The sequence below is a fragment of the Rhea pennata genome, chromosome 1 (genome assembly GCF_028389875.1).
Source record: "Rhea pennata isolate bPtePen1 chromosome 1, bPtePen1.pri, whole genome shotgun sequence".
NCBI lineage: Eukaryota > Metazoa > Chordata > Aves > Rheiformes > Rheidae > Rhea > Rhea pennata.
In genome coordinates, this window is record NC_084663.1 from 17,237,632 (window position 1) to 17,251,443 (window position 13,812).

Genomic DNA, 13,812 nt, shown 5'->3' on the forward strand with positions numbered 1-13,812 from the left:
TAATGTATATTATATTCTGATTTCTTAATTAGTACTTACTGACTGATATTTCATTCTTTGAAAATTTCCAGTAGGAAATTGGCTCCTGAATAGTTGACATCATTTTGTTTACATCAAAAATATAAATCATATATAAATCATAGACATTTACTCTATACATACAGTTCACTTCTGTTATAAAACCCAAAAGCACTGTACCTGATTCTGTGCAGTTTCTCTATAGCTAATGTTATTTTTAAAAAAGTAACTTGAATATTTTTAAGTGGTTTAGTGGTTTGTAGTTTGTGGATTTTTTGTTTTGTTTTTGGTATTTTTTTTTAAGCATAAAACTACATTTTAAGCTCTTACAAATGATCTGTGTTGGGAAGTAGAGGAGGAATAGTTATCTCTCTTTAACTGTTTCCATAATTTCTAGGGGCTGGAGAATTCAGTGGAGCATTGTGCCTGAAGTTTCTGAACCCATGGTAGGTCTTCAATCAGTTTGACCTGTATGCCTGTGTTAGAAATTGCACCTTCAAAACCCTTTTTTGGGTTGTGTGGGTAGTTGTGAAAGGAAAAAGGAGTAAGGTAAATGCAGACTCTATCGCTTTTTCTTTTTTGTTTGTTTGTTTCTCTTGCATTTAAGAAATCTTTACTAACTTCTCTCTTAGGTTTGGGTGTTTCCCCATATCATACTCTGAATTTGAATTGTGTTTCTGGAATAAATCCTTATATGCCAATTTAGAACAAGTCAGATCCTGTGGTATCACCTTCAGAAAGCCTGTTCTGTTTCTTTGTAACAATTGGAAATTACTACTTTTCTTTGTAACATTTGGAAATTACTATTACCCTGCTTTAAGCAAGAAGTTGGAGTAGATGACCTCCTAAGGTCCCTTCCAAACTCAGTTGCCATATTATCCTAGCTTTGATATGCTCTTGCCCCAGCTGTTTTCATATAAGTATTAATATGTGGTAGAATTCTTTGAATTTTAAACCTTCCTGTTGGGCTTTGTGAGATCTTTCCTGGATAATTTTGTTACTCCTAAAAGGCCAGTAATCTGTGTAAAAGTTATTGATGTAAATCTGCTAACAGAAGTGACATTTCTGTGCTAGACCAGAAACCGATCAGTTTAAGGGTGTAGTCATAGATTGAAAACCATTAGTAATGTTACTCCAAAGACTTGTCTGGGTCTTTCAGTCTCATGTTAGTATGCATGTGTATGCAACGGAAGAAAGGCATTAATAACTAAGATAACCAGGAATGAAAGACACAAACAGTAGATTTAAAACAAGGGAAGAGCTTGGTAAGTACAGAGACTGTTTAAAGTGAGAATATTATTGCCAAGAATGTTGAAAGTTTAAGTTGTCAGTAGGAGTTTTATAAAATATCAGTTTTGTCTGAGATGCAGATTAATTGCTTGTCTTTTTCTTGCCCAAGGAACCTCCAAAAGAGGACCTGACAGTGTCAGAAAAGTTTCAGCTTGTTCTAGACGTGGCTCAAAAAGCACAGGTACTATACTTTCAGACTTCTCTTACTGCTTCCTGAGAAACAGGGAGATTAATTTTAAAGTGATCAAAATACTTTGCTGTGCAGCATGTGAAAACAAGTGCCAAACAATACTTTTCATGTATTCTTATCTTTACTTGTAAGTAGTAGAGATCTTGATAAGATACCCGAAAGTTTTAGAATGGCATGATACTTCCTTGAACTGATTGCAGTTCTCCAGTCATGGCTCTAAGTGAGTGTCGGGGGAAAGAGGAGTAAGTTGTGGTCATTTTTCTCTATATAAGTGAGCTTCTGGTTCTGTAGATCAGATCATGACTCTTGCCAATACACTGGGGGCTGGATCCACATCACAATTTTGCTGAACCAGCACAAAGCTGGTTTAAGAAAACCTGTTACTTCGGCATTTAGTGGAATGCTACTGTTTGCTTAGCTGTCTTAATTCAACAGCCACTCTGAAGCAGCCTGTTTTAAATATCCTTTCCCGCCCCTCAAAATCTTTCGTTGCTTGTGTGGGAGAAGGCAAAGGAGGGTTTTCTCCCAACTTACGTGACTTGACGCATCCACTTTTGTCCAGCTACGCTAGCAGTTGGATGACTCAGCCAGCTGCCTAGTTAACTAGACTAACTAATGCAACTAACTGCGATCTTGTGCCATGTCTGACAGTGTGCTGTCACTAAAAGTAGCTTACATTTCTGTTGCCAAATGTGCACTCTCATGTCCTTCCTTCTGGTTTTGGTACCTGTCTGATTCCTTGCTCATGAGGTCAGCGTAAAATTAATCTGGCCAGAAATGAAAGCAAGTTCTTGTTTAAGCGAGGGCATGTGACTGGGAGCAGGGCAGGAGCTTTGCTGTGGCAATGAGCTGCTGTTATCCACTGGCAGAAGTGGAGCGAGCCGTCAACACAGTGTGCCACTGCACGAACTGGCTTGTTGGTAGCCCCAGTGTCAATTTACTGGTTCTTTTTTCCTCAGCAGTAAGTGATCATGCTTCTCGTATCTTTTGAGTTTTATTGGAGAAATGAAATTTATAGGTGTTGGGACAGCAGGGATCATTTAGGGAAGCCTGCTGGATAACCTTGTTAATCTTGAGCAATGACTATCGCATAAACAGTTGTGAGAATTATGTAGGATCTAAGAACTTCAAGGTTATATCATAAAAATCTGATAGTGATGTGTTTCAAAAGAAGATAATAGTCCAACATTTGGACTCTATAATCCTGGTAAAATCCTGGTAAAAACTTCCTGAAATTTCCGTGTTCAAAATATTTGAACAAACTTTTCATTTTGTAACCTACTGGCAGAAGCTCTTGTACACTCTGATAACTTCATATAAAATTTTTGTAATAACAGAAACACTTCTCAGTCCTGACAGTAATATCAGGTAACTTCTTCCTTCACTTCTAATAAACAATTGTAAATTACAGAACAAAATGGTAAGCTAGATGGAAGTCATATGAATATTGCTGTTCCATTCTGTATTTATTCAGTTGTGGAATACATGAGGTAAAATCACTTCTGTATGATAACTCTGTCTTCTATCATGTGGACAAAAAAACCCACCAGAACTTGGATTTAATTCTCTCACTTCTTATGCAGAACCTTTTTGGCAAGATGGCAGACATACTGGAAAAAATAAAAAAGTAAGTTATCTGACCTGAATCATTTTTCCTCATAACAAGACTTGAACAACCTCTGGCAAGCTGTTAATAAAACTTTGTTTTTTGTTTTCAGCTTGTTCATGTGGGTCCAGCCAGAAATAACACAGAAGCTCTACATTACTCTTTGGGCAGCTTTTATTGCATCCTGCTTTTTACCCTACAGGATTATTGGGCTTGCAATGGGTAAACACAATAAATAACTGACAGTCTACATTTAGTGCTTTAAAGTGCATGCTCTTTGGAGAGGGAATTTTGGAGTTTAAGAAAGAAAACTCTGCATTAATAAATAATGCAGTGTTTTAAAGTATCATCGTTGTTCTTGGCATTGTCTGTCACATGCAGTTGAAATCATCTCTGAATATGTATGAATAGAAAAGGACTGGATAATGCATTTGTTCCTTAAGGTGGGGAAGCTTGTGATGAGCCATTAGCCTTCAGACTGTCAGCTGTAAGGCTTCCAGGAAGCCTCATATTTTGAGGATTTTTAGGTCATACTTCCTTGCAAAAGAAATGTGTGGGACAGCATAGAAGACATGAATATGGCAGGGTTGAACAAAACAAAGAGATTATTAACATGAGTACTTTCAGAGAATAGGCTGAATAAAATACAAGGGGTTGCAGGTGTTTGAATTTTTGACTGACAATTAGGAAAAGAGGGTTCTAAGGGATGAGGCTGTGTCCTGTGAAACAAGAGCTCTTTTTTTTCACTGAAGTAATGAGGAGGTCATATGAGTGTTAATTTTAGTGCTGTTGAACTTCAAATTGTTGTGTTAACTTTAAACGTATCTGTAGGTCTGCTTGGTATGGCAGTTGAATTATATGTGTGACGAATTGTTTTATTGCTCTAATTCTTAGAATGAGATCTCAATTGCATTCATTACAGTCTGAGAGAGTACTTGACTTCTTTACTTCCTAACCTAGCAGAGGAAGAAAATATGTAAGAGGGCATATTCAGCTGGAACACAGAGTTTAATGTAACACATGAGAGCCCTCTATTGTCATTTAAATTTATGCAGGGAACTGCAAAGTTGAATCCTCTGGAATATATTTTTATTTTGGAAGTATATTGTGTTTTCAGAATGCTTCTGATAATAAAGGATGTATATTTGAGTTACTAATTTTTCCTCTGCCTAATAAGAATCTACATAAGTAAAGAAATGTGGGGAGGAAGAGCATCTGTGTAGGAGAAGGAAAGGGAGATAATTTCCTGCGTTTTTTGGAAGCAGAATCAAAATATTAAAACCAGGAGAATGGATTAGCACTGTGACTGAAGATACTTACACAATTTGGCTCATTCATGAACTTAATAAAATGTTATCAAAACTATGAGGTTCTTAACATTAATTAAGGCATCCCTACTGAAGTAACCCTTTTTTCAGGTCTGTATGCTGGAATCAAGTTTTTCCTTATTGATTTTATCTTCAAACGATGTCCCAGACTTAGAGCTAAGTATGATACTCCTTATATTATCTGGACAAGTCTCCCGACAGATCCTCAGCTTAAAGAAAGATCTAACGCTACAGTGTCGAGACGGGTAAGGATAATACTTTCTTTTTTCCCCATTCTTCTTTTCTTCCCTCCTTTTTCCCCCCAATATCTGAAAATCAGATCCTTTTTTCTCTTCCCCTTCTCCCCAGTGACTAGAGCACATTAAAGGAAGGTTAATTAAGTCTTAATATTCAGTGTTAAATCTTTTTTTTTCCCTCAAGATCCACACAGTTTTCATATAGATTCTATTTCTTGTAAGGAGGGAATCTTTTTATTTTAAAATACTGGAAAGCATATACAAAAAGTACAAAAATAACTGTGAAAATAATACCGTCTATATTCACATCAATGTCTGTAACATATGTTTTGTGTGATTTTCATATCAAAATTTAGGCTTTTTTTTATTCCCCTGTGTTCTCATATTCTATTTAATAGAGATTCAGCTGCTTATGTAGATTTAAGAGCAGTTACTGAAAAAAAAGGAGGATTTAGTATAATAGGTAGCTTACTAATAGGATAAGCAAGCATTAATAGATGTAGTAAAGTCATTTACAGATTTGAGTATTATGTCTTATGATTATTAGTAATAGATGACCTTTTAGTATAGTGATGATAAATGAATTTTCACTCTGTCAGTACTCCTAAAAGTAAATTTTCCTTTTGTTAAAATGTAGGAGTTAAAGGTTTAAGTGTTCTGCTTTGTACATCTTTGCAAGTTGCTTTGGGGCCTGAAATGGTAACTTAAAAACAAGTCATGCTTTTCCATATCCATGAAATTGTCAGTGTTTACGGTAGTAAAACGTTAGTCTAATCCCATTTTTTGAATTTGTTTAATGCTTCTTGTCACAATATCTGATTGCTTTTCTAGGCTATTTGAATACTGTCAAAACTCTCTGATTAAAATGTGATGTATTTTACCAGTAATTCAGCCTGGGTACCCAGCTGGACAGCAAAAGGACTAAACACACGAACCCTTGGTTAACTGTCAAGAAGAAATAAGGGGTTTCTGAGGGAGATTGAGCAGATGGTGGGAAGTCGGTGAGAACTGTAGCATAAGTTGAGTTTTTTAGAAAGAAGTAGGAAGAAAATCTTTGAAAGCACAGGTTTTGCTCATAGTTTTTAAGGGATAAGAGAAATCAATGAGCTTTTGGACAGGGCCGTAGGGTCTGTTATCTGTAGCCTAAATTTCTGTTGCTGGCGCAAGTTAAAACTTTCTGGCACCTCTAGAGCTTTTAGGACAGCATTTGCGTTCTGTGCAGGTTGTGGCTGCTTCATCATCCAGGATGATTCTTCCTGGACATCTCTGTAATCTGCCTTAGGGGTGGAAGAGCTCTGCATTGCTGAACTTGAATCCATAAACAGGAGAGTAATTGTCCCTTCTGGCTCTTCCTTATGGTTTAAGTTTTGACAAGTAGACCAGGTTTTTGAGACTACTGTGCCTGACTTGTCAGGATTGGCTTTTCTCCCTGAAAAGGATGTACAGGATTGCAGTATCTGCTTCAAAAAGTCTTTGAAAGCATCAGCTTGGTCTCACTAATTTCAGACAAACTTTCTTACTCACTGAGCGATTTTTGGGATCCTAGTAGTATAAAAAACATCTCAATTTGAGTTTTACATTTTTTTTTCTTACAAAAGAGTCTCAAAACGTGTAATGTCAGCATATATAGCATATATACACTGGCTTTCACTTCCTTTCTTTAAACAGTATGCAAGATACTGTAAACTTGGACCCCATACAATATTTATTGCTTATACCACTGTGGCCCCACGTTCCCACTGAGTAGTCCTGACATCAATATCTGATGGGTAAAGGTCGTATGTCAAAAGCTTAAGATCAGTAGATTAAACAAAACTAGCAAGGAATACTGTTTGCCAGTCTCCAAATCACTGATGACTGTTTTAGACATGACTCTTCTAGCTTTATAGACCAATGACTTCCAGTTAAACTTCAAGGCTTATCAAAGTGAGATGTGATGCTTTTCTTTTTGTAGTCAACCATAGGTCTGTCACTAGCCTGTGTGGTAATATCTAAATTAGCTGCTCATTTAAAAGGTATAGGAAATCCTTACCTATTTTAGGAAGGAGTAAAAGGGCAGAATTCCATCTCCAGCTGCAGGAACAGGTTACGGTGCCGAAGCTTAACTGTCTTTTTTGTCTCTTTGTATTATGGGTAGAAAGGAAACAGAGCAGCCAAAAACAGGAATAATCTTTGTTCCAGAGCAAAAAGCATTAAATCTCTCTAGTCCGGCCTTCGATATGTCCTGGGCTATGGAACTTCACCTGGTTACAGGCACATGGAGCCAAATAACTTACTTGCCCAAGAAAATCTTCCAAAAAACTTGGCTGATCTCTACTTGCAGACAAAAAGTTGGAGAAGCTGCCTTGGTTCCAGGGGCTTAATCATTGCTAAGGGCAAAGCGAAAGGGCAGTAACTGAGGCAGTAGCACAGTCATCATCAAACACTTGCTGTCAACATCAACTTTCTTATTCTCTCTTTTTTCTTTTTCTTTCTCCCCCCCCCCCCCCCCCCAGGCATCGTTGTACTACAGTACCCCTAAAAGCTGGATGGTAAATACCCTTTGTTTTGCCTGGTTTGTTAGTCTGATTTATAGCCAGTGATGGCAGTGCATATTTTTCATTCGCTTTGGATTTCTTTTGTTAGAGCTAAATTCTGTGAAGTGTTCAGTGCTGCCAACTTACACTGAAAAAGAAAGGAAAAAAAAAAAAGCGCAGCTGAGGCTGGTTAGTCTGCAACAGGGCTGGGCCTTTGCAGAAGAAGGGCTCGGTCCTGAGCTTGCATGTTGTCAGCGTGCCAGTTGTTTAACTGGGGGATGCATGTGTACAGCCTGAATAAGATTGTCGCTGCTAATATTTCCATGACAAAAGCCAGCATTCAGAATTGTGTGGTGCCACTGTGAAGATTAAAAATGGAAATGCAGCAAGCCTCCTGGAGGAAGCTGCCTGCTGCCCTCCCAAGGCCACGGCTCGTCTGCTAGGGCAGTCTCTGGTGGCTCAGGAGCTGCGTTGGAAAGTAGATTTTACGTCGGTACTTCAGGTCTGAGAACTCCATGGTACTTTTTGAAAGGATGTTGACAACCATTCCAGCTTTTATTTCACATGCCAACACTCTTAAAATTCAGCTCAACTTCAAAGCAAAGCAAAGATCAATGACTCTAACATAACCTGAATAAATTGGTGTGCTCTAACCACTGATAACTCCTTTTTTTAATTGCATTCATTGTGTGTAGTCTCTTGGTATGTGAGTAAGATCTTGCAGCTTCACTCAGTTCATGTTTTATTCTGTGTATTATACTGTTAAATAGATTTCACTTTTTTCTTTTGTCACTGTCACATTTGTGTTGTTTGTTTCTTTTCCTGCTAGCTGTCAGGGCATGAAAAGGTATGGATCGTAGCGTGGAAAACTTCCTTTCAGTTTCAGCATTTGTATTCATAATGAGTTTACGCAATTTTGTGTGACTTTTTTTCTTTGTTTGCCCTTTTCTTCTTTCTTTTCTTTCTAAACTTATTTTTGTGCACCCCGGGCTTGGTCTGTCTCTTGAAGACAAGCTGAAGCACTGATGTTATATTAACTGTTGTTAGTTCCGCTAGTATATTTGTGAGTTGTGTGCAGTGACTTAGCTATATCTAATCAGATATATTCTTTACTATTGTAAAATGATATTTTAATATAGATGCTTCTAATACCACATGCTTGTACCCCATAAAGGTCACCAAAGGGTAGTGCTTTGAAAATTTTTCTTCAGATGGCGTATTAGAGCATTACGGTATAATGCGATAGTATAGTGCAATAGTACACAGTTAATGAAAATTGCAGTCTTATCCTTTTTTTTTCTTTTTTTTGTAGAAAGAAAAGTTAGCTAAGTTATTTTTAAGAATGCAATCTAAATGTTACTGTTCAAATTTTGGAATCATATTTATTTTTCTACAGCTTCAAACAGCAGTGTCAAGAAGTTATGTAGGCTCAAGCGCTCCAGCTGGAATAAACAAGGATGAAGACAGTAGTCGTTTTCATACTACCAAGAGAGGCAATTTCCATGAAGTTTTTAACCTGTCAGAAAATGAGCGCCCTTTAGCAGGTATTATACAATTGGGAGGCTACATTAGTAGAATATTTTTTCTGAAAAGCTAGTGTACTTTAAAGATGAATTCCCTTTTTGTATGAAGTACAGAAATAAGCTTTTGGAGAAAAATACTTGTATTAAATTAGGATGGAGGTGTCTTTCATTCCACATCCATACAGTTCTTTGGAAGAAGGCGCAGCCTGGCATGCCTTTTGCGTTAGTACAACTGTGATAGTTATGTGATAGTTAAAGGAAATTATTGTATTTTTTAACTAGTGTTAAAATAGATGCTGTAGTGTCTAGTACTTTCTTTAGGTTTGCTTTGTAGATGCTTCTAGTTGTAGGTATCTAAAGTTTCATTTTCAGTGCTTTCTGCTGTTTCATAATATAAATGCTGAAGGTAATATCTGTTTCTTGCCTATTTTTTTTTTCTTTTTTTTAAAGTAAAATTTCTTGTAATGACTTTTTTTAGTGTGCGAAAATGGCTGGCGCTGTTGCTTGATTAACAGAGATAGAAAGATGCCTACAGACTACATTAGGAATGGGATTCTTTATGTCACAGAAAAGTGAGTCATTACATTCAACACTTTCCTTAGGTTGGAAAAGCAACATACTTATTAAAAAAAGTAAATCTAGAAGTAATCCTTTAATTCTGATTAAAACTGAAAGAATTAAGTGTCTATTGAGAGCCTTGTGCTTAATGGTTATTTAGCAAATACTCCTAGTTTCTTTATTTCCCTTGAAACAACATGCAACAAAAAGAAAATAGAAATTTAAGCCTTAGTTTCAAAACCTGTATGTGATTTTTATTTTTTTAATCTTTGCTCTTTATTTCCTGTTATGCTGAATAAGTATTGTCAGTACTGTTTGGGCTCTTGCACAGAAATTCCTTTGAAGCATAATGAATGAAAGTAAAGCTAATCTGTATGCAATGTCATCTAGTGATGGAGAGCACTTCCCATCATTTAGAAATCTGAGCTTTTGTCCTCATCACAATAACATGAAACTAATGCAGTGTTTTCCATTAATCTACTTTAAGGAGAGTAAAAGATTTATAAGACTTCTGGGACTTGTTATTTCAACAGTTGCTTCCTGTATCTTTAAAATGTTTTTCAGGTTTGAAGGCATAAAGATTCAATGCAGTAATATAAAAATAAGATTTTTGTGTATGTACTGTATGTTACTAGACTTTTAAATTAGACTTAAATTAGTTGATAGAATTTATGAATGTTTGTTCTAATTTAGAAGCTGCAGTTGAATTGCACATCATGTACTTTTTCTTTTTTTGAAACAATCTTAACCTGTGCATTAAGCATATTAAGAGCTTTGTTTTAGAATACTGTGTCAAAATGAGCATTTTCTTTCTTTATCTTCAGTTACTTATGCTTTGAAAGCTCCAAATCTGGCTCATCTAAAAGAAATAAAGTTATAAAGCTAACGGATATAACAGATATTCAGAAGGTAGGTCTGTTTTTTGTTGCAAATAGAGGAAAAAGTTGTTTTTGTTCAGCAAGTCAAATTTTGCTTTTGTGTTTATGCTATTTGAAAAGAAGCATGATATTGGTAATTTTTATAACCAAACGTAATTTTTTTGGTCAAGAAAGTTTTGGAGAACGGCTTACATTTGGACTCACCACATGCAAACTCAAATGAGCATGAAAGCAAAATAAGATTCACTGAACTCTTACACTCCTGAATTGTTTTAAAGTTGTATTGCATCTTGACTCCTGTGTTGACTAGAGCACTGTATTCTCTAAGAAAGTTCACTGTTAAGCAGACATTGTGTAATTTTAACTTCTAATCAGTTGTCAGTATCAATAAGTGCTTCATCTTAAAAGTAGATGTCTTAGAGAAGGAGGATTATTGTCAAAGGAGAAGGGTAGAGCACTTAAATAGCCGTACTGAATTGGACAGAACTTTTGTCTAATTCGGCTCCCATAACTAACAGAGGCAGCAGTGAATATTTAGAAGCATGGCAAGTACAAAGCAATTCTTCCTCTGGCCGAGTTTTATCAGCCCACAGTCATCAATGGCTTTATTCTGGGCGTTACATTGTGCTGCATAATGTTTAATACCATTTTTGTAACTCTCTCTGAACTTGTCTTATTCTTAAACACAAAACTTCCTGCTTTCCGGCACATCCTGTAGCAATGAGTGCTGCAAATCAAATTGTGTTGTGCAGAAGGAATACCTCAGTCCAGTTTCTGCTGTTTAGGTGTCTCTAGACTTATGAATGAATTCCTTGTGTCAGCTGTCTGTAAAGGAGATATTTTCTGCTAAATTTAAATATCCTCATTGGAGTTCATAATTCAGTATTGATACATTTTAAAAATTATACTTGAGGTAATGTTGGCTTGCTGTTTAGCGGGTCTTTACTGGTAAAGACCTCCTGTATCTGTGTAGTTTCCCAGTGCAGGTGAAGCAGATCACACAGCCAAGCCAAGCACAAAAACGTGCTATCCTTGGGTTTTATTTGTGGATAGGGAAGAAGAGGCCAGACTCAGAGTTTTCCCTTTACCTGTAGGATATTTCCCAGTTCAGACAACTGTATTCCTTCTTAATCTTACTGCCTTTCTTAAAACGGCCAAACTACATATACAGCCTGTTTATTTAATTTTTTGGGGGAAAAAAGCTCTTCTGGTCTATTTCCTACCCCTTTAATCAATGGGTGACTGTTACCACTAGGAAGACCTTTAGACTGTGCACGTGCACGCACACACACACTCACTCACTTGTATACGTACTAGTACACTAAATCAGTGGCCAGTCGTTATCCATACCATCAAGCTGCTGGTGTAGTCTGTGGCAGTCTTGGCTGGGGCCGGCTACCACTCTTAGCAGCAGCCCCTTAGCACAGCCTCAGTTTGAGGCCAAGAGCCATTCCAGTAGGCAGTCTGCTGTGTGTGGGAGGAGGAAAACGGGTAAGATTTTTGCTGTATGTACGTGAGCAATGCTGGGTCCATTGACTTGAGGGTCAGAGGACAGTGTTTTGCTTGTTGTTGTTTCTCATACAGGCACATTAGTTGAGGGTAGGAGGATCTACCCATGATGAATTGCACAACCTTCTCAGCACCTCTTGCAATAGTTCAGTACCTAAGATATCTTTGGTCTCTGTTTTTTTTTTCTTGGTTTTTTTTTGTTCTTTTTAGTATAAAGTACTCTCTGTTCTTCCGGGATCAGGAATGGGAATTGCTGTTTCAACACCATCTACACAAAAAGTAAGTAGCCAGTTGTATCTGTATTGATGGGCTTGACTTTCAGCCGTTTTTGTTTTCATGCTCTGGTTAGCATCAACATAAATGCCTTTTATTTTTCCCTTACATCAGCGTTTGGTTTTTTAAAATTCTATTCTGTAGAATTCAGTACATTTGGTTTCAGAATTTGAAAGAATTAAATATTTGGCTTGTTCAACTGCATCTGGACTATTTTACTGTAACACTTCAGAGAGCTTTGCCTCGTCCTTTCTCCCTCCATCGACTGTTCTCCTACATCCTTTTTGAAGAGCTTGGAGGGTGGTTTGCAGTGCAGTTTGAAAATAAAAGTTAATGACCTGGCAGTACTCCTGGGTGAGGAGTGCTTTCCTATGTGGGTGAGGAACAGTCTCCTACGTAAGTGATAGGCTTTGGGAGAAAAGGGCCTGACCCTGTGATCCAGAGTTTTCCTGTTTCAGTCATACTGTGCTAAAGATTTAAGCTTCTCTAAGCCCTGAGTACCTTCTGAGCAAACAAGCTCTCTTAGTGTGACTGAACCTTATCTTAATCACTTATAAAACAACTTTCCTTCAGTTTATATGACAGTTGTACTAGGCTTTCTGCTCTGTTTGATACTGGAAGGTACTTCTTAATTAAGAGATTAAAAATTTAATATGCCTGAATAAATATTATATATGAGTTGAAACTAATAGCCACTGACATCAAATTTTTAAATTCTTAAAAGAGAGAGGTCAATTAGGAAGACTGTGTTGAGCAGATGAAGAGTAGAGTTGAAATGCTAGGTGTTGCAGATTTTATGCAGATGTATTTTATACCTTGTTTTTAGAAGTGGAAATACTAGAACCTCTGACATACATGCACCCAAAGATTTAGTAGAGAAAAGTATTCGTCTGTTTTTATTAATGCACCTGGAACACAGCTCATCTCCTGTTCCTGTTGATCTGACCAACAACCGTACCTAAAGAAAGACTTCTGTCTTCTGGACTGATATGACTTTTTTTTTTTTTTTTTTTTTTTTCTTTTTTTTCCTCTCTTCCCTGTCATTTAGCCTCTGGTGTTTGGTGCGATGGTACACAGAGATGAAGCTTTTGAGACAATTTTCAACCAATATGTGAAAATAACCTCTGCGTCATCGAACAGTGAGAGCTAGTATCTTACCTTAGAAGATCTAAAGAAATTTTCTTAATTTACAATTTGGCAGTGGGAAAAAATGAACATCCTCATCTATTTTGCAATAATTTTTCTTGTCTTGTGGTTTTTATTCTATCTGTTACATAAATCAAGTGTATTTTTTATATGCCTTCATGTTTGTTTTTAAAATTTTTTGTATAAAAAAAAAGAAAAGAAAAAAAAGAAACAGAACAGTGAAAGTGCTATCATCACTATTAGCCTTGCACATTAAGCACTTTTAATGTTTATTTCCTGACATTAAAAGCTGGGAAGATACTCGGAGAACTGACTAAATAATGGACTGAAACAGATTAATCCCTTTAACTACACTGATATCACTAGGGATACATTTGTCCCATTAGCTCAGTTTCTTCCTGAGAACCGGGAACGATGACTGCAGTAGCCTGCAGTCTGTCTTCAGCTCTGAGCTCTTAGTTGAGTTCTTTATTAAGACTGATAGCAACACCAAGGATGTAGTATCTTAATGTTTCCATGTTGATATGTGCACTTAAAGTAACTCCTCTTCTTGCTAATTCTTGCTTTGCAGAAGGATGTTTTAACATTTGGTTCAGTTTTTTCCTGCATACAGAAGTTTAAATTGCTTGTACAGTGAATTGGAGGAAAATGTTTGTAACTATATCTTCCTTTCCTGATTAACCAAAGTAAGAGGAAGAAAGGCAGGCAGATACTTTTTATAAAAGAGGGCACCAAAATGTT

The 13,812-nt window shown here is 36.7% G+C and overlaps 1 protein-coding gene across 8 annotated transcripts in view; it reads left to right on the forward strand.

The window, feature by feature from the left end:
• The window catches only part of GRAMD4 (GRAM domain containing 4), an 81,145-nt gene extending 67,917 nt beyond the window's left edge, over window positions 1–13,228 (forward strand). For 6 of the 8 annotated variants that reach the window (XM_062582688.1, XM_062582720.1, XM_062582669.1 and 3 more), the window contains 12 exons: window positions 416–464; window positions 1,418–1,489; window positions 3,082–3,125; window positions 3,217–3,326; window positions 4,523–4,677; window positions 7,164–7,199; window positions 8,014–8,031; window positions 8,581–8,728; window positions 9,186–9,279; window positions 10,090–10,174; window positions 11,863–11,931; window positions 12,974–13,228. In XM_062582688.1, coding sequence (XP_062438672.1) covers window positions 416–464; window positions 1,418–1,489; window positions 3,082–3,125; window positions 3,217–3,326; window positions 4,523–4,677; window positions 7,164–7,199; window positions 8,014–8,031; window positions 8,581–8,728; window positions 9,186–9,279; window positions 10,090–10,174; window positions 11,863–11,931; window positions 12,974–13,075 — 982 coding nt within the window. In that variant the 3' untranslated portion in view covers window positions 13,076–13,228. The remainder of the gene's footprint in view (window positions 1–415; window positions 465–1,417; window positions 1,490–3,081; window positions 3,126–3,216; window positions 3,327–4,522; window positions 4,678–7,163; window positions 7,200–8,013; window positions 8,032–8,580; window positions 8,729–9,185; window positions 9,280–10,089; window positions 10,175–11,862; window positions 11,932–12,973) is intronic. The other 2 variants (XM_062582678.1, XM_062582695.1) reach the window with 2 other exon arrangements.
• Window positions 13,229–13,812: the final 584 nt, after the last annotated feature.